Below are 24,024 nucleotides of genomic sequence, written 5' to 3'. Positions count from 1 at the left end.
GATACTGGCACCTCTATAAGGAAAATGGACTTTGAACTATTTACATTCAGTAATCTATCCCTGGTGGAGAAAGCTTATGTAGTAGGAACCAGGCCCTGGTGGAATGCCGATCCGAAGTCCAGCTAACTGTTGTGTCTTCTCAAGTACTTCCCAACATAAATGTTAGTGTCAAGCAAAGTTTTCCCACAATTCCAATCAAACGGCCTGCAGAATGCCACTTGAAGAATCTTCTCCTGACAGCTGTGTTGAAACTCAATTCTGCAGAACAGATACACAGAACTGAGACACGATTAACCTAGAAGGACCTTGTATATATGAGAAAAATCTACGTAATGCCTCTTTGGGTATTCTAAGTGTTTATGCTGCATGTAAAGTATGACAACCTAACTCTACATATAAATCATTTACAAAGAAACACAACATAGAGATTCCACAGTTTGAAAACGGCCGCGGGTCACCATTCGAAAATATATATTGGTGTCGGGTGCTTATTAGGGTCATTAGCTAGGATTTTTTTCAAAAAATTATTCAAAATATTCACAAATTATAACTTTCAAGTACTGTATGAAGAATACCCCCCATCCTCCAAAGTAGAAAAAATATATAGATATATTTCAACATACAGACAATAAGGACAGAAATCAGATTAAACCAAAGCAGAAAGTCTCTATGCACCATCTCACCACTGTCCCTACTGTCACCATAGCTGAGACAGTTCATGTTCAGGTGAAGGACTGTGATGCCTTCACAGCTAACAGTGAAAATTATTTGTAACACTAATTTGTTACACCAACTTCTTACAGATTTTACTCAGCACATCTATAATTGCACACATTGTACAGTTGAATTTTGAGTCAAAGAACTTTATTAGGTTAACTATCCATCAACAGTATCTTCCTTTGTATGACAATCTCCGGTTACGACAGCAGGAACTACAGCAATTAAAGAGCAGCGTTTTTGTATAAAATTACAGCTCATTAAGTTAAGGTTAGAGACCGGCAGCTTCCAGCTGTAACTGCGCGAGAGAATCGCAGCCACAATACACAGTGACATTATCAGAAGCATGTGGTAGCACTAAGCCATAAGCGTTTTGACTGCACACATTAAACCTGCCACAGTGGAACGTCACGACACATGGTGTTATGGCAACTTATCACTACTATAAAGTCCTATTACAGCAGAGCTACTGTAGATGCAGTGTTACCAGTGACTTTGCTGTTTGCAAAGTGGCCAGTCTATGTTTGTATTGGTGCTAAATATGGCAACAAGCTTTAACAGACAAAGTGTTGTGTAAATCAGGGATTAATAGGTGCTTTTTCCATTAAGCAGGGGACTAGTTGCAGTTTAAGACAGTGGAAACTGGGAATGAGACTCATTTTCTCCCAGCTGGGCTTGGAGGACACAGTGCATATCCTGTCAAACAAGACAAAACAGTTTATAAAAGCTGTCATCCATACATTCATCTATTTGTACACGGAGATGAGATGCGAGCTTAATTAACAATTCGGACCTAAAGACCAGCACATCACAGCAGGTTAATATTTCAGAAAAGGGTTTATGTATATACATATACAGTCAGTCCTGCCATATCGCGTGATATAACAACACAAATCTATTCTAACGCGATACCTATATTAGTGCCCAAGTCCAATACAATGCCGAATCACATTTGTATTTGCGTGATTTTCAGTCGGAAAGAAAAGCACCACGCGAATTGCAACACGAAAGACACTAAACAGGGAACGATACTGATGCCGATTCATGAACAAATTGTTCTTTTGAACCGGTTGTTCTCAGTGAATCGGTTAAACTGGTTTAAATAAAAATTATCATATAAAAACACAGCAACGTTTTTTGTTTTAAAAAAAAAAAATTCACTTACATTTACTTTTAGCAGACTGTCTATAGTCGTGCAGCATTCAGTGCCCTGCCCCCCCCCCCCCCCCCCGAGTTCACCCCCACCCCGAGTGCCCCCCCCCGCACGTAATCCGGTGTATGTGTGCTGTGTGCATGTCTGGACGCATGGTGACTCACTACTCCTGACTACATGGTACTCTATGTTCAAAAAAGGTTCTTACAATATCCCCCAAAGTAACCTAGTGCACCATCTAGTGGAGTCATAAAATACAGCAAATGGTTCACTAAGTGTCATTTTGGCCATCACTGCTACCGACTCTCAGCACTGGACAAGTTAACAAGTCCGGCAGGTTCGGTTGAAGCAGTAACTAAGCAATTCTCATAAGACCCATAGAAATTATTTCTGATAAAATGTACTAATACGTTATTATTAATTATTATCCATCCATCCATCCATCCATTTTCCAAACCGCTTATCCTACTGGGTCGCGGGGGGTCCGGAGCCTATTCCGGAAGCAATGGACACGAGGCAGGGAACAACCCAGGATGGGGGGCCAGCCTATCGCAGGCCACACTCACACACCATTCACTCACACATTCACTCGTGTGTGTGTGTGTGTGTGTGTATATATATATACACACATGAAGTGACTTACAGTCTCATATATATGAGGTAATTAAGAGTGACCCATCAAACCTGATTGGCTACTCATCTATATATATCTACAAATGGATGGCCAGTCAGGTTTGATGGGTCCCTCTAAGTCACCTCATGGGAAACCCCATGCAGCCAATGAGAGTGAACATGCAGAGGGAAGCAGATGTTACATACTGGCCATTTTAATCCTGCTAGTTTACCCCTTGAAAGAGTACAGCAGCTATCGCTTGTAACTTGATTTGAAGAATGTGGGAAGAAATTAGGTTTTACATTGTACTTTGTTAATAATTGGCTTTTACACAATTCCATCCAAATTCATCGGCGTTTTCTCAAGATGTTGTGATCTCAGTGACTGTTACACAGGACCCTGACATGAGCACCCGGACTTACAGGTAGCTGGTACTGCACGGAGCTCTCCATCAACTCCTGCAGCGTAGGATGCTGGGACAGCAAGGAGAAGGGCACCTCATCTTCAGCTCCAAATCCAAGCTCTTCATAGACATTCCTGAAACCCTGTTCAAAACCCGATAAACAAACTTGCCCATTGACATAATGACCAGAGCAATTTTCTGCATCCTAAGAAATATGCAAATTGAAATGTTGATTAAGTGCGCAGTGCACCTCCTCATATTGTTAGATCTGGTGGATCTTTCAGAGGCAGCACTCTGCACAGTGCACCTCCTCATAATGTTAGATATGGTGGGTCTTTCAGAGGCAGCACTCTGCGCAGTGCACCTCCTCATAATGTTAGATCTGGTGGGTCTTTCAGAGGCAGCACTCTGCGCAGTGCACCTCCTCATAATGTTAGATCTGGTGGGTCTTTCAGAGGCAGCACTCTGCGCAGTGCACCTCCTCATAATGTTAGATCTGGTGGGTCTTTCAGAGGCAGCACTCTGCGCAGTGCACCTCCTCATAATGTTAGATCTGGTGGGTCTTTCAGAGGCAGCACTCTGCGCAGTGCACCTCCTCATAATGTTAGATCTGGTGGGTCTTTCAGAGGCAGCACTCTGCGCAGTGCACCTCCTCATAATGTTAGATCTGGTGGGACTTTCAGAGGCAGCACTGCACAGTGCACCTCCTCATAATGTTAGATCTGGCGGATCTTTCAGAGGCAGTACACTGCGCAGTGCACCTCCTCATAATGTTAGATCTGGCGGATCTTTCAGAGGCCCTTTGTGGAGTGTACCTCCTCATACTCCTCCCTCTTCTTCCAGCTGGTACAAAACCGATTGTGGGTGGAGCTCCTTGGGCCTCCGTGGCAGGCTACTTTCAGGAGAGCAGGAATGGTTACTGTCCCTCCCTCTTCCGAGCTGGCTGGCTCTGGCTCCCCCTCTGGGTGTGCAGAATCGGACGCTTCCTCGATGTACGGCACAGACTAGGAGGCAGTTTTAGGCACTGGTATGTCTCTGCTCACCATAGAGATATACTTTATGTTCCCACACTGATTTCAAGAAAGACGGTAATCATATCATAATATGGTTCATTTAACAGTTTGCTTCCTCTCCTCCTGCAAAAGGTGATTAGGACTGTGGGAAAAAGATCATCGGCCACAATCTGTCCTCCCTGCAGGAGAACTACAACAGCAGGTCCTAATGTGTGCTGGAAAGATAATGTGGGACATTTCTCACCCTGCTCATCACGCTTCCATCCCCTCCCTGCTGGCAAAAGGCCAACAACCCTGAGCACACATACACTGACCAACAGCTTCTTCCGTAAATCAGTATCTCTCCTAAACCAGCACAGCCCCCCGCATCACCACTAGTGGTATCACACTCCTGCAGAGCACTTTCTTCTCATTTTTCCCTTGCATTCCTCACAGCACTATCGCTCTTTCTATGCAACTGCATATTGCATGAATATTTCATATATATTCTATATTACCTTATGTCTATGCCCTGTGCCACACACATTGTAATACCTAGAAAAAGCTCCTATGCTTGACATAGCTGGCCAATAAAGTGGTCTTGAGTATAAGTCTGATATCACAGTCAGTCCCTAGAGACAGACCCGTAAGCATGGCTGTTAGCTGACGGTCCCTAGAGACAGACCCGTAAGTATGGCTGTTGGCTGACGGTCCCTAGAGACAGACCCGTAAGCATGGCCGTTCGCTGACGGTCCCTAGAGACAGACCCATAAGCATGGCTGTTGGCTGACGGTCCTAAGAGACAGACCCGTAAGCATGGCTGTTGGCTGACAGTCCCTAGAGACAGACCTGTGAGCATGGCCATTGGCTGACGGTCCCTAGAGACAGACCCGTAAGCATGGCTGTTGGCTGACGGTCCCTAGAGACAGACCCGTAAGCATGGCTGTTGGCTGACGGTCCCTAGAGACAGACCCGTAAGCATGGCTGTTTGCTGACGGTCCCTAGAGACAGACCTGTAAGCATGGCTGTTGGCTGACAGTCCCTAGAGACAGACCCGTAAGCATGGCTGTTGGCTGACAGTCCCTAGAGACAGACCCGTAAGCATGGCTGTTGGCTGACGGTCCCTAGAGACAGACCCGTAAGCATGGCTGTTGGCTGACCCTGCTCTGATTTGTATGTAGCTTTGGAAGCTTAGCTGCAGTTCTCAGCCCATGTTGGGTTCTCACTTTCATTTTCTTTTTGCGACCGTGAGACGCGGTGTCACCTTCAGCAGCGGGGCTCTGCGGGGTCGGTATCTCAGCGGCTGTCCTGTGACCACGCTGAGGGCTCGGACCCAGCCTTGCTCACAATCGGGGTGCATGGCGAAGTACAGCAGAACGGTCCCGTAGTCGAGGCGGGGAGGCGAGGGGGTGTGGTCCGCAAACAGAGCGAAGAAAAACTACACGGGACGAAACGTGACACCCTGTGTGTGTGAGGGTCAGCGGAAGCAGGCCTGGCACCATGACCATCTGCTGATCCTGTTCCTGCACAGCTTGTGGTGCTCACCTTCTTCAGGTTAGCCAGGCGATCATATGGGAGGGGCTCAGATGGGTCATCAGGGGGCGGCGACTTCCTCTCACTGGGGAACCACAGTTCTGTCTACCAACAGGCCCAAACATTCTTTTTCAAACATTGCAAGACATTTTGAGTAAACTGGCCCCTTTTCTTACACTAATTCTATAATTCGAGCATAGCCGATCTTCATTGTCTAAAGTTAGTCGTATCTCACCTGCCCAGAACAGGAACCAACTATATTCATTTGCTGTGGCTAGAGCATTGAGGTAACTGATCAAGCCCTCAAATCTCAACATAATCACAAAACCAATGAAAGAGCATGTAGTGGGGAAGGAGGTGAACCTGCAGGTATGACTCCTCTGTAACGAAGCCTGTGTTCTGGGGGTCAGCTGCCCGGAACTGGGCGAGAACCTCCAGCAGCTGGGCCTGGGTAGGGAGGGGCCAAGGCATGGCGGCACTCAACAGGAACCGGCGCCAGTCCAGCAGCTCCGAGTCCTGGCTCATCACCGATACCAGGTTCAGGATCTGAAGACGAGCTCAACATGAACCACTGAGGTTTGGTAATTCTCACTCAAGACCTGGACTTAATTAAAGATTGTACATTTACACACGTTTACACAGTTGACTCAGTGGCCCAACTGAATGAAATCACTCGTGATTCCTCACAGCGGGTTGCGCGTCTTCTTTTTAAATACATGGTTCATGATGTGTGCATACAGACATTTAACTTGCTAGGTACAGTATTCAGTTCAATTCAGTTTATTTTTATATAGCGCCTTTCGCAACAGAGTTGTCCCAAAGCGCTTTACAGGGTTGTGTTCTGATATGTGAAAGAGAAGTAGAGCGAGATACAGAACGGGGAAAAAAAGGAAGGAAAGAAATTGAATAAAGAAAGCAAGAAGACAATGGAGGAGAGGAACCAAAAACACCTCTGGGGGTTCAAGGTGAACTGGCTGCCCAACCAACCCCCCCGGGCTTGCTAACATTGCCGAAAACAGTACATGTCACAGGTGTAAAAACATATATTCTATTCAGGAGGAGACGCCCTACTGAACGATGCTCTACCTGAGCTTCTGACAGGCACTTCCAGAGCCTGGGCAAAGCGTCACTGCCCATGTGCAGTGAGACAAGCCATCGCAGGATCTCTGAGAACTCCACAGCACACAGCTGACCTGAGGACATGGGGAGCATGGGGAGCAGTACACATCAATACTGCAGGCCAGTGTTTCCCAATCCAGTCCTTGGGGACCCACATTCTGGCCACGTTTTTGCTCCCTCCGAGCTCCCTGCCAGACAGTCCATGTTTTTACTCCCTCAAAGCTCCCTGCCAGACAGTCCATGTTTTTACTCCCTCTGAGCTCCCTGCCAGACAGTCCATGTTCTTACTCCCTCCCAGCTTCTGGTAAGGGACCAAAAACCTGGACCATCTATGGGTCCCTGAGGACCAGGTTGGGAAAAAAATGCTGCTGGCAGTTGTGGAATACAGCCGAAGGCGGGAATTTCAAGTCAATGAGGTAATAAATGGGATTCTTCTCTGTAGTGATTCTCTTAGGGCTACAATAGGCAGTGATTCCTTTCTAAGCCAACAATGTTACTTTGGCATAGGGCTGATAGCCCAAATAAATTTTGTCAGCACCCCAGTTGCATTTCCAAACATGGATAGAATATTATAAATGTTTGGTTAATCATTGTCAAAATCAGATAACTGACATTTTATCGATGACCTGCCAAATTCATGAGCGCAGTGGCTTTGCATTTTGTCCCCACTTACCTGATGGGGCGACCTTGTAAAACTGAGTGTGCAGCTCCCTCAACTGGAGGATTGTGAGAGTGCTGTCCTGTGGCAGCTCCCACGGGGGTGGGCGAGGAGGGGGTGCTGGGGGGTCCACAACACGCTTCTCCCCATCCATGAAGAAGTCGAGGCCCTCCAGAACCAGCTGGTACTTAATCTGAGAGCCAGACTCGATGTGTTTGCCTACCAGCTCCACCAACTTATCGATACTGGGAGCAGTGGAAACCATACCAAGTTAAAAAGCAGCAGTAAAGAATAACTAAATAAAAAAAAATAATAATGACAAACTTTGTATACTTAAAAAGTTACATGCATCACCTGGCAACCCTCAAAAACCCAGTGATTCACAGTGAATCTTCTTTTCTTTCCACCATTACCATGTATTTCTGTTTGTGATCTGAAACAGGCACTAATTTAGTTAATCGAACCCCTTCGCTGCCCCCAAGGAGACCTGACCTACATATCAGTTAATGTAACGGCTCACCCTTAATGAGAACACACTGAAATGTTTCAGGAAACACCCTGCGTAGCCTGTAAGTGCCACTGCGCAGACAGTATCGACGCAGTGAAAAAGTCACCTTGCACGAAAGCAAGTTTCTTGCAGGTTTAATTCTGAGGATAAGAATTACGTTCCGTTCATGTTGCCCTGCTCACCTGGTCATCTCTGCCAGGAAGCGGCCGCTCAGCTGGTCCTGCATGGCTTGGTAGGTCTGCTGGGCCTGCAGCTGGAGGTCTCGCACCATGGACAGGGCCCGGGCCTGGATCAGCTCGAGGCGTGCTCTCGCCCTGCAGTCTGAAACATGAGGCATTGTCGACCCTCGCCCAGAGCTCACATAACTTCAGAGAAGCAGCTTTAAAGTCCAAATGTTAAGGAGGGCTCTGGGTAATCCGTGTGGCCATGTGCAGAAGCTACGCTGTGACTTGTCCCGGTTCCAGGCATAATCCCAGTGGCAGCAGTGCTGCACTGGCGAAGCGACACTGACGGCTGCCAGCTACCTTCAACATCAACCGCCATGGCGTGCTCCTGGTGGATTTGGGCTCTCACTGCCCTCCTGCGCATCTCCTCTTCATTTTCCTCCATGGGGGGGCAGGGACTGGGCTCTTGAACCGGAGACTGAACATCTGGGGCGGGCAGAGAGACACTATTTCACTGGAGAAACTACAACTTCAGTGACAAACTGTGGATTGTTGCAGTGGAAATACTGTCAGTGAACTTTATTGAAAAACAGCAGGACCTTTCTTCCTGCTGCCCTTCTTTTTCTCCTTTATGTTGTGGGAGGTGACAGAGGCCTGGGATTCCCTCTGCAGGTGCTCCTGCTCCATCCGCTGCTGGGTCTCCTCATTCTCCACAGCCTTCCTGCTCTGAACTTCTATGGCCACCTGTAAAAGTGGAAGACCGACATGGCATGCAGAAACACGAGGCCGTTTGGGCCAATTCTGACACATTAAGTAGTAGAGTCCCACAGCCATATTACCAGGCTGTTGACAGCTGTCAGTGCGGTCTGCCAAATGGAGTCCAAGAGCTTCTCGCTGGGGTGTCCGTCCATCGAACCCTTCTGCTTTACGTCCGCCTCTATTGACGAAGGGCTCCTCGAGATCAGGGGGATTCTGGAAGGGAGTCAGACACTAACATGTCCTGTATGGAAAGTGGACAGTAGGGTGGAAATGTGGATGTTTGGTAGATGCTCTGAAAGAAGGGCAGTTTCTCACATTTGTGTCCTCTTTTCCTCTCCATCCCTTTGTCCAGATGGGGCAGCGCCAGCGAGGGGAGGGCGGGAGTGGGAGGGTAGGGAAAAGAGGAAAGATGAACTGAGCTACACATTTAAATGTCAATTAGCAATTAGCAAGCTGTTATTCCCCATGATGCTACTGGCTCCTCCTACTCTGTTGCTGCTGGGTTTTTCGCAGTCCTGCTATTGCCAGTGATGTCATTGGCTAATACTAGCTGAGAGGTGACACTGGCCCCTTCCTTACTTCTCAGTTTGGACGTCTCCTTTGTCCTCAATGACATCCAGCATGGGGACGTGTGAGAACTGCATCACTGTCTCCGGGTGGATCTGACCCAACATCCCGCTGTAATAGTCCCTCAGCAGTAAGATGGTGTCCTGGAACCGGTCCAGCTCCACCTGCAAGAAAATTCACGGGGAAGTGGTTGAGGTAGTGCAGCTAAAGAGGGCACACCAAGCCACCACCACCGCCCCTCCCCCCCCCCCCCCCCAGCTATGTGAAGATATGTAAACAGGTACAATCACATGTAAGCGAGAACTTTAACAGATGACTGGAAAATATGAGAGGCAGCTGTGACCAAATAACAAGCGAGTGATGGAAAATGCACAGGGCAGCAGCCTAGATACCTGCCGACATGATACAGAATAATGAAGAAAGTGATTTTCTGCATGTTTGCAGGTCGGCTCTCCAACCAGATCTGAATATCAAAGAGAAAAGAACCTAAATCGCGAACAATTAACCAAAACGCTTTCGATTCTTTCATGAAATATGTACACTAATGCAATGTTTGCCTGGACACTGAATAAATGTGTTTCCCACCTTCAGCCTCCCACAGTGCTGTGGGAGGAGTCTGCACCGACCCCCCCCCCCAGGTTGTGCATACCTGCATGAGGGCTGCGAAGTGGTTGATGAGCATAGCCGTGTGGTCATCAATCCAGCTGTCCCCCTCAATGGCTGCCTGTTCTCGTCGGGCCTCCTCCCTGCGCTGGTCACAGATGTCCCAAAGTCGCTCCCTGAGCTCCTACGGGGGGCAGGGGGCGGGGGCGGGGGGTCACAGGCATAAACAAAACAAATAACCCACCATAAAAGCGAATAATGATAAAGAAACTGTGTTACCCACACAGCTACAGGATCAAATCCCAGCAGCCTTTAAAACACTGTGAACAGAAAACTGAACCCTAAAGTGCTTGAGCAAATATCCATCTGCATGTCAGTTCTACTAAAAAATAAAATAAGGAAGATGCTTTGGGTAAATATGTTGCTTACATATTCATCACTTCATGCATGTAGCTTTGTGTCTGTACTGCTAATGACTGTCGTCACGGTTTTCTCACATCCAGACGGAGGTGAATCTCCGCTTTGGTGTCCCCATCAAATCTCATGTCCTGTGGGATGCTGTTGTACTCCTGCTGCCACTGGACCACAAACTCCTGCTTCAGGTCTGGCCTCTTCAGGTACTGAATGAACTCCTCTCTGGGACCATGGCGCAGACAAGGGTGGCATTGGCAGACATTTCAGAGACGCCGTTCAGTTTCTATGGCTATTGTTCTCACAATTCACTCACCCAGGCAGTCAATGACACCGTACAGCAATATCACCCACCCCACATAACAGCACCCTGTCTTTAACCCATCCATCCACCCATTTTCCAAACCGCTTATCCTACTGGGTCGCGGGGGGTCTGGAGCCTATCCCGGAAGCAATGGGCACGAGGCAGGGAACAACCCAGGATGGGGGGCCAGCCCATCGCAGGGCACACTCACACACCGTTCAGTCACACATGCACACCTACGGGCAATTTAGCAACTCCAATTAGCCTCAGCATGTTTTTAGACTGTGGGGGGGAAACCGGAGTACCCGGATGATTACCCGGAGGAAACCCCACGACAACATGGGGAGAACATGCAAACTCCACACACATGTAACCCAGGCGGAGACTTGAACCCGGGTCCCAGAGGTGTGAAGCAACAGTGCTAACCACTGCACCACCATGCCGCTCCCTGTCTTTAACCAGTTTACATAATTGGATTTTTAGTGGTTCAGGATGCATTTCACTACGTGTTGTACTTTGTATGATTACGTATGTGACAATTAAAGAATCTTGAATCTCAAATCTTGAATCTGTCAGAATCCCCAAGGTGCCCTTTTTAAGTCCAGTACTATAAAGCACACAGACCGATGACCATTTCCCAACAACTGCTCTGATTTTCACCAGTGGTACAGATGTGCAGAGCCCCTTAGGTGTCCTGATAGTGTCACACGCCGCATTCCTGCCCCCTGCTTGCTTGTTTAGTCTTACCTCTTGTCCCCCAGTCCGTTTCATTAACGTCGCCCTTGCATGTGCTCCAGTGCTTCCCTTCTACCAGTAAGTGCTTCCTTACTAGTAATGCCTTTTGTTTCACCCCGCGAGATCCGCTTAGGTTTCTCCTGTTCCAGTCCTTAAACCCCATTTTATTTGTCCTCACATCTGCTCCTGTCTCCTTTGTTTCCACGTCGTGACAGATAGAGAAAAATATTATCCCATAGTTATTTGAGCGCTCGAGTTACCACAAGCCGTTGGGGCACACTATTTGAAATGTCTTAGTAAGGTAAGGTGAGTGAGGCTCTGCAATTACTAAATTCAGATGACAATATACCACCATGAGTGCTCAACTGATTAATTTGAGAGCACAAACTACTAACTCGAGCACACAAATTCCAACTCGAGAGCACAAATTATTAATTCAAGAGCATGAATTACTAATTCGAGAGCACAAATTACTAACTTCAGCGCACAAATTACTAACTTATTGTAAGCGCACAAATTATTCATTCGAGAGCACAGATTACTATGAGATAATATTTTTCTCTACTACGACAACTTAGGGGCTGTGTACAGATGTATGTCTTACTGGAAAAAGCTGATGAGTGGTGCTAGTGAAGGCCATCTACCTCTGTGAACCCTCACCCAAAAAGACAGGAGATTAAGATATACAGGCCAACCAGAAATGGAGGTAAATTCTTTGTAGGCTTACCTGATGTTGTACAGGTGTTGGATGATCAGACTGCGTTGGGCACGCACGTTCTGCATCACGGTCTTGATGTTGGTCACGTATGAAGTACACACATTCTGCCAGTGGGGAGCAAGGTATTCTGGGATTTCCTGGTGAAGGATCACCACAGAAATACATGAGGATCCACTGTGGTGCGTCACCAGCGAATAGTCATTCTCACACTGAAGCACAGACATCAGAAATACAAGCCTTCCTCAGCCAGAAACATGGAAAAGGGTTGGAAGCAGTATCATGGGCGCAGTAAGCGTTGGCATGTGTTCCCAGCATGCCCCAGGAAAGGTGGAGTACCTTAGGTAGCGGCTCATCCACGTAAGCTACATCCGCAGGTGGGTTAGCGGGAAGCTCGGTGGTGCCGGTACCCCTGTCATAAGGATGCTCAGGGGCAGACGCTGCGGTGGCAGCCTCAGCCTGCCTCCCTGCTTCATGTCACATGATAAAAATCACACAGAAAATATTACAACCTTCTTCTGTTCTACAGTATGTTTTTTTTTATAGCAGCATAGGACTGACAGCACAAGTATTAGTTCCTAAATAGTATGTATTATAATGTAATGTGTTAATCCCCCATCTATCGATTCTTTTCCAGTAACTGTACATCCGTTTAGGGTCGGGGTGATGCAGACCCCATTCTGAGAATCACAAAGCAGGAGCCACATTCAATTACATGTACAATTACACAATATGCCACTAGGATTTCCTGAACGTGATGTTTGATACAGGGAAGAAACTCATATATAAAGCACAGCAAACTCCCACAATACCCTGGTAGCTATGATGGCCTATCTAATCCGGATCCACAACTATCCAGGATGGTCTATCTGATCTGGATCCACAACTATCCAGGATGGTCTATCTGATCCGGATCCACAACTATCCATGATGGCCTATCTGATCTGGATCCACAACTATCCATGATGGCCTATCTGATCTGGATCCACAACTATCCATGATGGCCTATCTGATCCGGATCCACAACTATCCAGGATGGTCTATCTGATCTGGATCCACAACTATCCAGGATGGCCTATCTGATCCGGATCCACAACTATCCAGGATCGCCTACTTGATCCTGATCCACACCTGTCGATTCTTTCCCTTCAACCAATTCTATTTTATTTACAGGCACCATTCAACTTAAAGTCACTGTACTAAAGCATGTGTAAGCAAGTAACAGTAAGAACATTACAGGCAGACAATAAAAAATAACAAATAAAACCACAAACAGATAAAATCACATTGAATATCCTACTCGTACCCCCATCGGCTTGCTGCAGCATGGTCTGATAGAGGATGGACTCCACCTTCCTGAAGACCACGTCTGGCTCTTCCTCTGCGTTCACCCTCACTAGGATATCCTGCCGTCTTGAGTACCATTTTTCCAGTTTGGGCCAGTTGCCATGGAAAGCGGTGACTCTGGGTGCGGTAAATCCACAAAGGCACATAACAGGGGCAGAGCGCAGACAACTACGGATGTCATCTTTAAAGCACGAGGTGTGACCTTCACAAGCACAACCCAATCTAAGGCCTTCCCACATGCTGACCTGTGCTGGACCTGGCTCATGCCCAGGCCCTTTGGTTTAAGGGGTGCTGCTTTTTCACTGCGCTGCGGTTTTACTGAAGCCTCCTCCTCTGCTGCTGGATCTGCCTCCGTCCCAGACTCCTCCTCAGCTGGCCCGCTACCACCCTGCTCCACTGCAGGGGAAACTCAGTGACACTGCTGCTACCATTTGTCAAGTGCCCACCTGTTGTAAATTAATCATTGATCCTCAAACTGAAATGGATAATTAAACATGACTGCCATGCCCCATCTATAATGTCTCCAGTTGTTCGGAGGATAAATTCAAAGAAGTGCATATGACTCATGTCCGGATGTGTGCCATTCATCTGCATCTTTCACTTTCTCCATTCACAGGTTTGCCCCAGAAAGATCTTTAAGTCTGTAAAGAATGGGGTTTCAGATGCTATAACTTTTGAGAACATCTTGTAAAAGATGCCACCCATTGATTGATGTCTGTTTTGCTCCGAAACGATGCATAACAACTTTACTTACGTGCTTGCTTTGCAGCACGGTCAAGGACCACATCATCGGGCACGTCCAGCAACAGAACCACGTCCAGCACTGGTGGGGGAGGCGGGGTCTCCTTTAGGGCGTTAGGGTCCACAGCAAGGTTGGGCTCCCTGTTCCTTTGCTTCTTACTACCATCATCTGGGTTGAACCCACACAGAGCCTTCTCAAGAAGTTTGGCCTGGTTCAAGTGTACAGGGAACCCATCCAGGATCCAGCCTGACTCGGAAGGAACCCGTCTGTGGAAGGCCAGAAGGAGCTCATGTGGGACGTTCTCCTTCCTCACTACAAGTCTCACTTACTTATACTCAGGAAAAGAAAGCAGGTAAAAGTAACACAACACTGATAAAACAAAAAAAATCCTGCTGTATAAATGAATACATCTTGCAAATAGCTTTCGATTAACAAATCGCGTAAAGGCATTAAAAGAAAGTAAGCTGTCCTGAAGCAAGTCTGCAGATGTGCCGCAGAAATGTTTGGGCTGTGCATAGCGGCCTGTTTAAAATAGAAAAGTTACTTATTCCTTCCTATGGGGAAATGATGCTCTTGGCCATGCCACCTAGGCGAGAGCAGGGCCGGGGGTCACGGCGCAGGATTGGCCAGTGTTCAACACCCTTGAACCAATCGGGGTGAAGGGCCTTGGTCAAGGGCCTAATGGCAGCATTACTCTGCCGGCCAAGAGATATGCGACCTTACAGTCACAGTCACCTGATGGCTTCCACGATGATCTCCACCAAGAGCTCATCAGGGACAGCCTTTCCCTTCCTGAGGATCTTCTCTGCTGCTCCTCCCTGTTGGGCCCTCACTGAGAGCTGAAGGAGGCAGCGTCATGATTAGTATGTACGTGTTCCCAGTTTGCTGCATGATCTTCAACCATCTACCACTTGTACCTTCTGTTTAATGTGCGTGTTATCTGCGTATATGTGACTGGGGTACCTTAGGCTTGGGCTCCTTTTTCTGGGTTGGGTGCTGCTGAAAATGATGGGAGAGAAGGTCTGGGGGAGACATGCCACATGGAATGGGTCTTTCAGCTACACCTTCAAAGGTCCACTCACTGATGTGTTCCTGTTTATTTATATAATGTTTTAACCATGAAGAGAAAAGATCTGATCTGGAAACAGCTATGATGGTGCTATTTGTGTCTGGATGTGTACAAGAGCACCAGCAGTCATCATTTGAGATTTACAAAAAAAACATATCTATGGTCCACACTGCTACGTTTTTTTATTTAAAAATGCTGAGATATTAGTGTCGGTTTTTGCCTTTCATCCACACTACCCTTGAGTTTTCAACCCCAAGAAATGGAGACGTTTGAACACACTGTTCAGAGCTACATACGCTTTGGTGCCGCAGTGCGGATGTGTGAAAAGGCACACACTGAAAGCTCTCTAACTGGTCCCTGCTCATCCTGTAGCCTTCTCTGATTTGCTAGATAAAACCTCTCATTGTCTGACTCGTCACCCTATACAGAAGCAAAGTGTAGAAAAGGGTGATATTCTTTTCGATCACAATCGATCTAATACCATGGGTGGTATCACAGATTCCGATCCCAGTACAATGTCGGGTGCCAGCCCAATGATGATTAATTCTGCCCGACGGGGCACCAGCAGATCGATCATCCCATTTCCACGGTCACTAGTCTCTGCGCCCCAGAAGGTCTTTCTTCTGCTTTCTCCCTTGGAGCTCTTTGCAGTCTCTGTTGCTAACCCGTCTGCACCTAAACTGCATGGTACGCAGTGCGACTGCTGTATGTTTGTGTGAAAAGAAACGAACAGTCACCGTAGCTTCACTGCGGATGGAAACACTTTCGTAAACGATGTGAAAACGCCTGTGTGGATGGAAATGCAGCAGCGTGGACACAGTCTATGTCTAGGAGTGCCATCAAGCACGGGAAGTAGCATGTTAGTATGGAGTCACACGCATGGCACCTGACTCGATAGACCCAGACACGTCCTGCCCTTTCCCATGATCCTGCTCCACCTCCTCACAGTCTTCACTGGAGGACACTCTGCTCTCTGGAGGCTGATATTGAGAAGAGAAAGTGTCTGGGTGTTTGACTCCCAGTGCGCATCCCACAAAGGTCTAAACGCAGAACCAAAAGAGACAGAAGTCAACCTAAGAAGGTCCTGCACTAGGCTCCCGGCTCAACATACTAACCTCGAGCTCCTCCAGAACTGTACCCAGCACTACCTCTCCTGTCCGAAAGGCTTCCAGGGCCTCCTGGACCAGAATGCCCACTGACAGGATATGGATGCCGTGGGCTAAGAAGCGGAAGAGAAAACGGTACATGCACTGCACACACAACAAAGGGAAAAGACACCAAGAATAGCTTGAAGGCCGGAGGAAGCAGGCAGGACATACTTTGGTTAATCCGAGCAAGACAGGTGGTCTTTCCTGCGAAGGGCTTTCCCAGGACACACGCCTTAAGGGTGAAGCCCAGGACAAAGGATGGAGGGCTGGCCGACATAGGGGACTCTACGATGGCCTTCAGACGGGTTACCACATGAGCCAGGATGCAGTTGTTCGGTGGAGGTTCTTTGCCACCACCTTCCCCTGGCCACACCCACTCACCCATCATAGACTGAAAATGAGAAATACATCAATAAATATCTGCTCTCAGTAATGTCCTACATTGGGTTATTGCACAAAAAGCTAAATCATTAATATCATTTGAGAGAGTCCACTCATCAAACTGCCCATGTGAACTTAAAACTGGTCACTTCTGGTCAAAGGACAAACGCACCCTTACGTTCTGCATGCAAGACGGATACTGAAATTCTGCAGTAGCAGATGTTTGGTTTCCCCATCTCTGTAAATATTATTTTTGGCAAGAATAATACAAACACCTACTGTATACTCATCGTAGTCCTGATTGTTGAGAATCTCCAGCTGTTCTGTCTCCCTGGCCTGCTCCTGGGTGGGCTCTGAGGCAGGGGTCTCCACAGCACCCCCCTCATACAGTGGCATGGCATGGAAAAACAGCTCCTTCCACTCCCGTATCAGCTTGGCTGGGATCCGGCTGCAACAGCAGCACCAGCAATCAGGTTAAATCTAATGCATTATTACATGTTTGACAATCAGAAATGAAAAAAGTTGACTATATATTTCCATCCATCTTCTGAAACCGCTTATCCTATTCAGGGTCGTGGGGGTTTTGGAGCCAATACCTGAGGCTACGGATGTAAGGCAGGGAACAATCCCGGATGGGGCGCCAATCCCATCACAGGGCACACTCACACACCATTCACTCAGACAGGCACACCTATGGGCAATTTGGCAAATTCTGTTAACCTCAGTGTGGTTCTGGACTGTGGGGGGAAACTGAGGAAACCGGAGAAAGCGGTGGAAACCCCACGATGACACCGGGAGAACATGCAAACTCCACAGACTTGGAGCCATGGCAAAGACTCAAACCCTGGTTCCAGAGGTGTGAGGCAACAGTGCTAACAGCTGCATCACCATACCACCCGACTATATATTTGATAAAATAAATCAAAAACACCTACTTAAAGATGATGACCAACCGACCGACAGACAGACAGACAGACAGATACCCACTTTCCAGTGAGCAAGCGGAACTCCCCGACCCGGGTGGCCAGGTCCACCATCTGTCCAAGGACGTCTTGGCAGGCATCAAAGTGCTTCTTGCGTCGTGCCTGGACCCGCTCGGCTGCAATGCGGTCATGCATCTCCTTCTCCCTGCACAGCTCATCTGCGTGGTCCAGACGGGCCTGTTGGGCCAGAGCCTACAACGATTTCAGTGGGAGATGGAGAGGTCAAAGGCAGCGATGAAGCCTTCGGAGGAGAACTTACCGAACTACACTCTACGCTCTGACAAACCATCAAAAACTGTCCATTAATGCTGTATTCCTCCAAATTTACCCAGCAGTGACCTTTAACCCCAGCACTGGGTGCCTCACCGCCTCTTGGTCAAGAGCTTCCTGAAAGCCCCGCAGGCGCTGCTCCTGGTACTGCTTCTCCCGGAAGATCCGGTTCTGCCGCAGAACCTCCTTCTGCTGATGGATCTGCATGAGCTGCACGACGACGCGCCTTTCCTGCTTGGTGTGCCGGGTCAGACGGGCCACCAGCTGCGCGTCACGGATCGCCTCCTGCAGGAGGTGCGCAGTTAGGGCTTGCAGAGCTCTGCCAGTTACAAAATGGGGCTAGATGGGACGGCAAAGCGTGAAGGACTAAGCATGTCTCAAGAGGAAGAAGGGTTTAGGTTCTACATCCAGGTTGGGTCTGCTGATCTACATTATCCATAACTTTCAATAAGAGCTTATACAACTATGCAAAGAACTCCGACGGTTGCTGTTAAGGTGAATAAAATAGGGTGGATCGCTACAGGACGTTAGCATCATGCTAACATGCTCAGTAAAAAGCCCCATGGCCACCTGCTGTTCTTCGTGGGCCTGCAACTGCTTCACAAGCGCCTGCCTCCGCCGCTTCTCTCGCTGCTCCCGGGCCGCCGCGTCCCGCTCCAGCCGCTGGCGGATCTTTAGGACATACTCGCTGCTGGTTAGGGCCACCTCCTCAGGCCATAGGCCCTCGCTGGGGAAGCCGTATGGCACGCTATGGGCAGAGAGCATGTGGGATCCAGTGAGCACATGCGATCCAGTGAGCACATGGATCCAGTGAGCACATGCGGTCCAGTGAGCACATGGATCCAGTGAGCACGTGGGATCCAGTGAGCACATGGATCCGGTGAGCACGGGAGACCCCAAATTCAATCCAGCAGCTTTAACGGCTTTTGGAATTGAGACGACAGTCATCACCCGAAATAGGTCCATTTTCTAAGGGGTTCAGCCCAAGATGGATACATTTTAAACATATTTAATGATTACTTTGAATAGCCCACTGTAGGATAAGTAGGTATGTATGTTTTGTGCCTTACTCAGTGCCAGCTAGGTGTATACTGAGTGTATACAATCATTACATTTGCCTGAACTGGCAACGCAGATAATCTTTTCAGGGATTCTCTAGAATCCCTCAGGATTCCCTGAAGTTGTCATTTGGGTTTAGCAGAAAAAGGTTCCTAGATTTTGGCACTCCTATCACTATCCTTGATCCCAATACAGTTAATATGGTGTCAGTCAGAGGTATTTCATGAACAAAAAGGTTTAAAAAGGTATCAGACTCATCTAAATAAGAAACAGAATTCTAAAAATCTTCAGGTCTGCCGTGGGGTTCTCTGGCTTGGTTTTCCTAATTGGCTGCCCTTTAGTCACACGCGTCTGGTTAGTAATATTTTATAAGATTGTCCACTTCCAGGTTGAATCAGTGTGGTTAATGGTCTCCACGGTTATATTACTTGTTTTACCATTGACTGACCTCTGCATTTAGGTCTAAATGAGGGGCTCACATTTTCATGCATCACCTTACAGTATATTTGATCACACATGACCCACCTTGAAGAGAGGCTCTCTACAGGAAGTTGTTTTTTCAAGTTCCTCTCAAATCGGGCAATCTCCCTTCGAACATCCTACAATGACAGAACAACCAGAGTTTGACTTCGTTTTAACAGTCTGCTTAGCCCAAATGCTTCTACGGGCAAGACAGTCATTTCCACACGGCTGCCACATTATTAGCTATAATCGACAAGTTCCATTAGGACCCACAATTTCCTCCAGGAACACTTCAAAGGTAGACATCCTTTCAGAGAAACCTTTCTCCACACCACATCCACTCATGGCTTTCCTGTTAGCTTTGACGAGTCTCCATTGTGACCGCTCTCCTTAATATAACAGATGCTGTGCCTTATCTATTCTGATGATCACCTGAAGAACAACTAGACCCAGTCTGTGTGCTGGATGTATTGAGTTGCAGCCACATGATTCGCTGTGTAATGCAGAAGGTTGTCTGCACGTATACCTAGTACAAGCTGTAATAAATATATTTATGAAAATTTAATTCAAATTTTTTATTTCCATGGAACGCAATTGAGTACCTTTCATTTATTTTAACATCCATCCATTTTTCTAGCTGCTTATCTTATTCAGGCGGCGGAGGCGGAGACTCGAACCCGGGTCCCAGAGGTGGGAGGCAACAGTGCTAACCACTGCACCACCATGCCGCCCCCTTTTTCTACTATAGTTCCAAAATTCTACTTTTAAACATATGCACTGATTTCACAGTGCATGTGTCACCTGAGCCTCTTTCTGCTTTCGGTTCTGACGCCATTGACGCTCCGGGGGTCTCAGGGACTGTTTGGTCGGGGCCGTAGGGGTCTGGGCAGCCGTGTTCTGGAGCTGGACCATGATCTCCTGCTGCTTCCTGCGAGCCAGCCGACGCTGAAACAACCAGAGAAAGACTTAACTGCACCAGAAGGGTGACAAGGGCCAGACAGATCACAGGGTCCGCGAAGGAGTTGCAGTAGATACCAAACCATACTCAAGACTGAGAGGTGAAGGATAAGAAGGGTTATGCACAAATTTATTTTTATTTAGATACTGCTTTTAACAAGGAGCATTGTTATTAAGCCTGAGGTCCCCAGAGAGTAAGCCTGAGGTCCCCAGAGAGTAAGCCTGAGTCAACAGTTGCAGAGGAATCCCCACCAGAGACAGGAAAACACCTCAGAAGGAACCAGGCTCAAGGGGAAGCCCAGGATAGTAACTGGGCGGTACAAGTTAGTTCCAGCACAAATGAACAAAGCATTTCTGAAAGACAACATTTTACTTCGCTTTGTTTATAAGTTTGACGTGACAGCGTCCGTAACAATACCTCTTCGATTTCCTTAAGGTGCATATCCCTGTCAACCTTCTGCATCTCTTGCTGCTTTTCACGCTGCGCCCTGGTGGACCTCCGGAGCATCTCATGCCCTCGGAACTCGTACCTCTGGGAGATCTTCTGAAGCTGTTTGTCCGCCTCGCGCTTGACCACGGTCCTGAGGCGCTACCGAGATCATACGGAGAACTCAGCTAAATGTCCTCTAGGAAAAAGGCCGGCTGGCTAAGCTGAAACCACGGGGTCGCATGAATTGGTTACTGCAGAGTGAATAAAGGGGAAATAGCACCCCTGTGTAAGTAAAACGGAGGTGGGGGGGGGGTGGGTGAAAGTTTCCCCACCTCGTTGTAGACCTCCCTCTCCATGCGATGCAGGCGAGCAGTGGCAGCAGGCTGCATGGTTTCCATAATGGCACCTGTCAGACCTGCTCGCCTCTTCTTCTCCAGCAGGACATAGAGCTGGTAGAGCAGCCGAGTGGCAGCTCCTGGGACCTCCTGCATCAGCGCCTGCGCGAAGCCCGCATCAAACGGCACTCCAAGCAGCTGCAGCGTCGGCTCTATCCGGCTGTAGTTATTCAGCTTGGTGTTCGCGGTCCTGCACGCCCAGAAGGTGGCAAACAAAAATATCGACTGCAAAAAAAGACCTATCTTGCTTAAAGCAGGTATATGAGATCCTGACCCTTGAAGATGGTATTATGGTCTGTGATTCATCAGCCTTGATTGTCTACAGGATGCGTGAATTTGCGCAATTTATGTCAAACCAAACATATTCACAATAAAATACACGGAAATAACTAAGAGTGGTATACAAATTACTAGCTACTTTAAGCAAAGAACACATTTCATTCATTAAGGGAGGAAAACACATAAGAGTTCATATTTGGAAAGACTTTTATTGGCCTTTATGTATATATGATGCATTCTTCAGTGATAATGTTTAGCTTTAACAAGTGCCTAACTGTCTGTTCTATCAACAGCTTAAGTAAGGGCAATAAACCAACACCAACACCAACACACTTTGCCTTTGTTTAATTAAAGTCATAAGAAAAAGGCAATTGATCATCTTCTGCTGATGAACAGGAAAAAATATTAGGTCGGGAGTATGTGTTATGAAGACGTGTTATGCTGGAAAAGGCATCTCTGCCGCAGAATGCATGCCTGTCACGGGAGCGCACACCACTGAAAACAGCGAAAGGGAAGCTCATTTGTGTAACGTGTGAGAACGATTGTTTTTTTGTTGAAATTCAGACAAACAACATACACATAAATGAAGAAAAAGTTACTTAATACTTGGGCTATCCCACGTATGTTAATACAGATTCTAAAAGTTCAAAACAACAGACATGAACTTGGCAATTTAACGCTTGTTTATCAGTTATCATGCTCATCCATCCATCCATTTTCCAAGCCGCTTATCCTACTGGGTCGCGGGGGGTCCGGAGCCTATCCCGGAAGCAATGGGCACGAGGCAGGGAACAACCCAGGATGGGGGGCCAGCATATCGCAGGGCACACTCACACACCATTCACTCACACATGCACACCTACGGGCAATTTAGCAACTCCAATTAGCCTCAGCATGTTTTTGGACCGCGGGAGGAAATTGGAGTACCCGGAAGAAACCCCACGACGTTTACTGGGGAGAACATGCAAACTCCACACACATGCAACTCAGGCAGAGACTCAAACCTGGGTCCCAGAGGTGTGAGGCAACAGTGCGAACCACTGCACCACCATGCCGCCCCGTTAACATGCTCAGTGTGTTTCAAATAAACAGTAACACTGCTCTTCTTTTCACGGAGAATAAAATTAATCTGTTGCTCAGTGATTTTAAAACGCCTGGGTCTCGTTCTAATCCCTGGCTAGAACAGTGTTGCAGTGCGTAACTCAGATGACCGGACTTTTAGTACAGTTTGAGGACAAGTATAAACACGTCCTTGCTGCTGGGATCAGTGCAAATGTAATGACGAAGGGGGCGTGGGGATATATATATATATATATATATATATATATATATATATATATATATATATATATATATATATATATATATTATTCATGTACTTCATGATGAGAGCTATAGAAATGCAAAATTAAAGATGCCGTTTTCAACACCCCGCTGTCAGAAAAGGCATCCCCTGCTAAATCTGGCTGCACTGTAGCTACCTCAGTGAAACTCGCACAGGTTAATTAAGACATTCTCAAATGCAAACTGCAAAAAGCACTTGTTGATGGGAACTACAGAAATGTAAAATTAAAGGGGATGCCATTTTTGTCATTACACCCGCATCCGGAGTGTACCCCTGCCTTGTGCGTTCTGCTGTTTCTGTGTCAGGTGCCCCCCTTGACCTTGACCTGTCAAAGTCGCTAGACGATGGATGGATGCATAAATATAATCATTAATAAAATATTTGAAAATCATTTCCCTTTAAGTGTTGTTAAATACATTAAAGGACACAATCTTCAACTAAGGAGAGCACTAAACACATGAGAGCTAAATATCTGGCAATGCGTAAAAAATTCGTCGGGAAAAAAATCTGATAAATGAGGCCAAATTAGAGAGGATCGCCCGATACAGCCCACTTAGGTTTTCAGCACATAGCATCGCATCGCCGCTTCACTTACCTGCCTTTTGAAAATTGGTCGAAATCGTCCTGAAGCTGGTATTTATGCAACATTTCGCCTATCAGGTATCCATTTGCGAAATCCGCTGAAATCGTTTTCGGATCTGCAAAAATGTGACACATTTGTGACACGCTTTCTATAACTATACATTTAATCGTGTCCCTAAAATACACATGTAGCATTAAAGTTAGCAAAAGTCTCGCTTAAATAATTTGCGGTTTAGGCAAATAAACTCACCGACAGATTTTGATAATTTAAGGTCTGAATTGATCCACCGACACAAAATTTCAGACATCGTGTTTTTTTTATTCTCTTAAAAACCAGGAAAGGGGAGAAATGTGAAAGCTAACTAAAGAGCATTTTAAGGTCGTCGGCGTGCTGTTGCGATCGCGACCGGTTGCCTTGCCAACGTTTTCAATGCGGAAATGACGGTCATGTTAACTTTGGTACAGGGTGCATCTCTACTGATTCTTTCATGACTGCAAGCAACACTGACCTACAATGCATTTAAAGTTGTTTCGTCAAACAAAATCGCTACATCGCTGTGTCGACAATAAATATACAAAGTCATATTCCCTCCCTTCCAAGAGCCCAGATTATATTTTTAG

The 24,024-nt window shown here is 47.2% G+C and overlaps 1 protein-coding gene across 7 annotated transcripts; it reads right to left on the bottom strand.

Annotated features, from left to right (window-relative positions):
* Window positions 1-847: 847 nt before the first annotated feature.
* spef2 (sperm flagellar 2) lies at window positions 848-23,941 on the bottom strand. 7 transcript variants are annotated; one of them, XM_048998271.1, is made up of 36 exons: window positions 23,654-23,941; window positions 23,417-23,519; window positions 21,135-21,387; window positions 20,791-20,961; window positions 20,217-20,360; window positions 19,479-19,552; window positions 18,465-18,642; window positions 17,991-18,179; window positions 17,629-17,816; window positions 16,921-17,089; window positions 16,432-16,651; window positions 16,228-16,331; window positions 15,999-16,152; window positions 15,007-15,065; window positions 14,779-14,882; window positions 14,056-14,309; window positions 13,547-13,697; window positions 13,261-13,418; window positions 12,294-12,424; window positions 11,967-12,094; window positions 10,287-10,425; window positions 9,836-9,973; window positions 9,199-9,350; window positions 8,935-8,961; window positions 8,700-8,832; window positions 8,460-8,604; window positions 8,221-8,346; window positions 7,879-8,017; window positions 7,204-7,433; window positions 6,498-6,604; window positions 5,775-5,957; window positions 5,424-5,516; window positions 5,143-5,316; window positions 3,702-3,890; window positions 2,906-3,028; window positions 848-1,413 (listed from the first exon to the last, which is right to left on the bottom strand). In XM_048998271.1, exons 1-36 carry the CDS (start codon window positions 23,709-23,711, stop codon window positions 1,345-1,347), a joined length of 5,157 nt encoding a protein of 1,718 aa, XP_048854228.1. In that variant the 5' UTR covers window positions 23,712-23,941; the 3' UTR covers window positions 848-1,344. The 7 variants fall into 7 exon arrangements, 3 of the variants coding, with proteins under 3 accessions (XP_048854228.1, XP_048854234.1, XP_048854237.1); XM_048998277.1 differs by having other exon boundaries at window positions 12,294-12,421; XM_048998280.1 differs by having other exon boundaries at window positions 15,999-16,092.
* Between the last annotated feature and the right edge of the window lie 83 nt (window positions 23,942-24,024).

The sequence above is a fragment of the Brienomyrus brachyistius genome, chromosome 2 (genome assembly GCF_023856365.1).
Source record: "Brienomyrus brachyistius isolate T26 chromosome 2, BBRACH_0.4, whole genome shotgun sequence".
Taxonomy (NCBI): domain Eukaryota; kingdom Metazoa; phylum Chordata; class Actinopteri; order Osteoglossiformes; family Mormyridae; genus Brienomyrus; species Brienomyrus brachyistius.
The sequence above is the reverse complement of the archived record's forward strand: the minus strand, read 5'-3'. Positions and strand labels throughout refer to the sequence as shown.

What these genes read in the sequence shown, in the direction of transcription:
- spef2 (XM_048998271.1), bottom strand. Translation starts at nt 23,711, where the DNA reads ATGTCTGAAATTTTGTGTCGGTGGATCAATTCAGACCTTAAATTATCA. An exon ending in ACCTTAAGGAAATCGAAGAG is followed by an intron (nt 20,361 to 20,790) that starts GTATTGTTACGG and finishes TGGTTGTTTCAG; the next exon opens with CGTCGGCTGGCTCGCAGGAA. An exon ending in GCTGCAGCAAGCCGATGGGG is followed by an intron (nt 12,425 to 13,260) that starts GTACGAGTAGGA and finishes TGTGACATGAAG; the next exon opens with CAGGGAGGCAGGCTGAGGCT.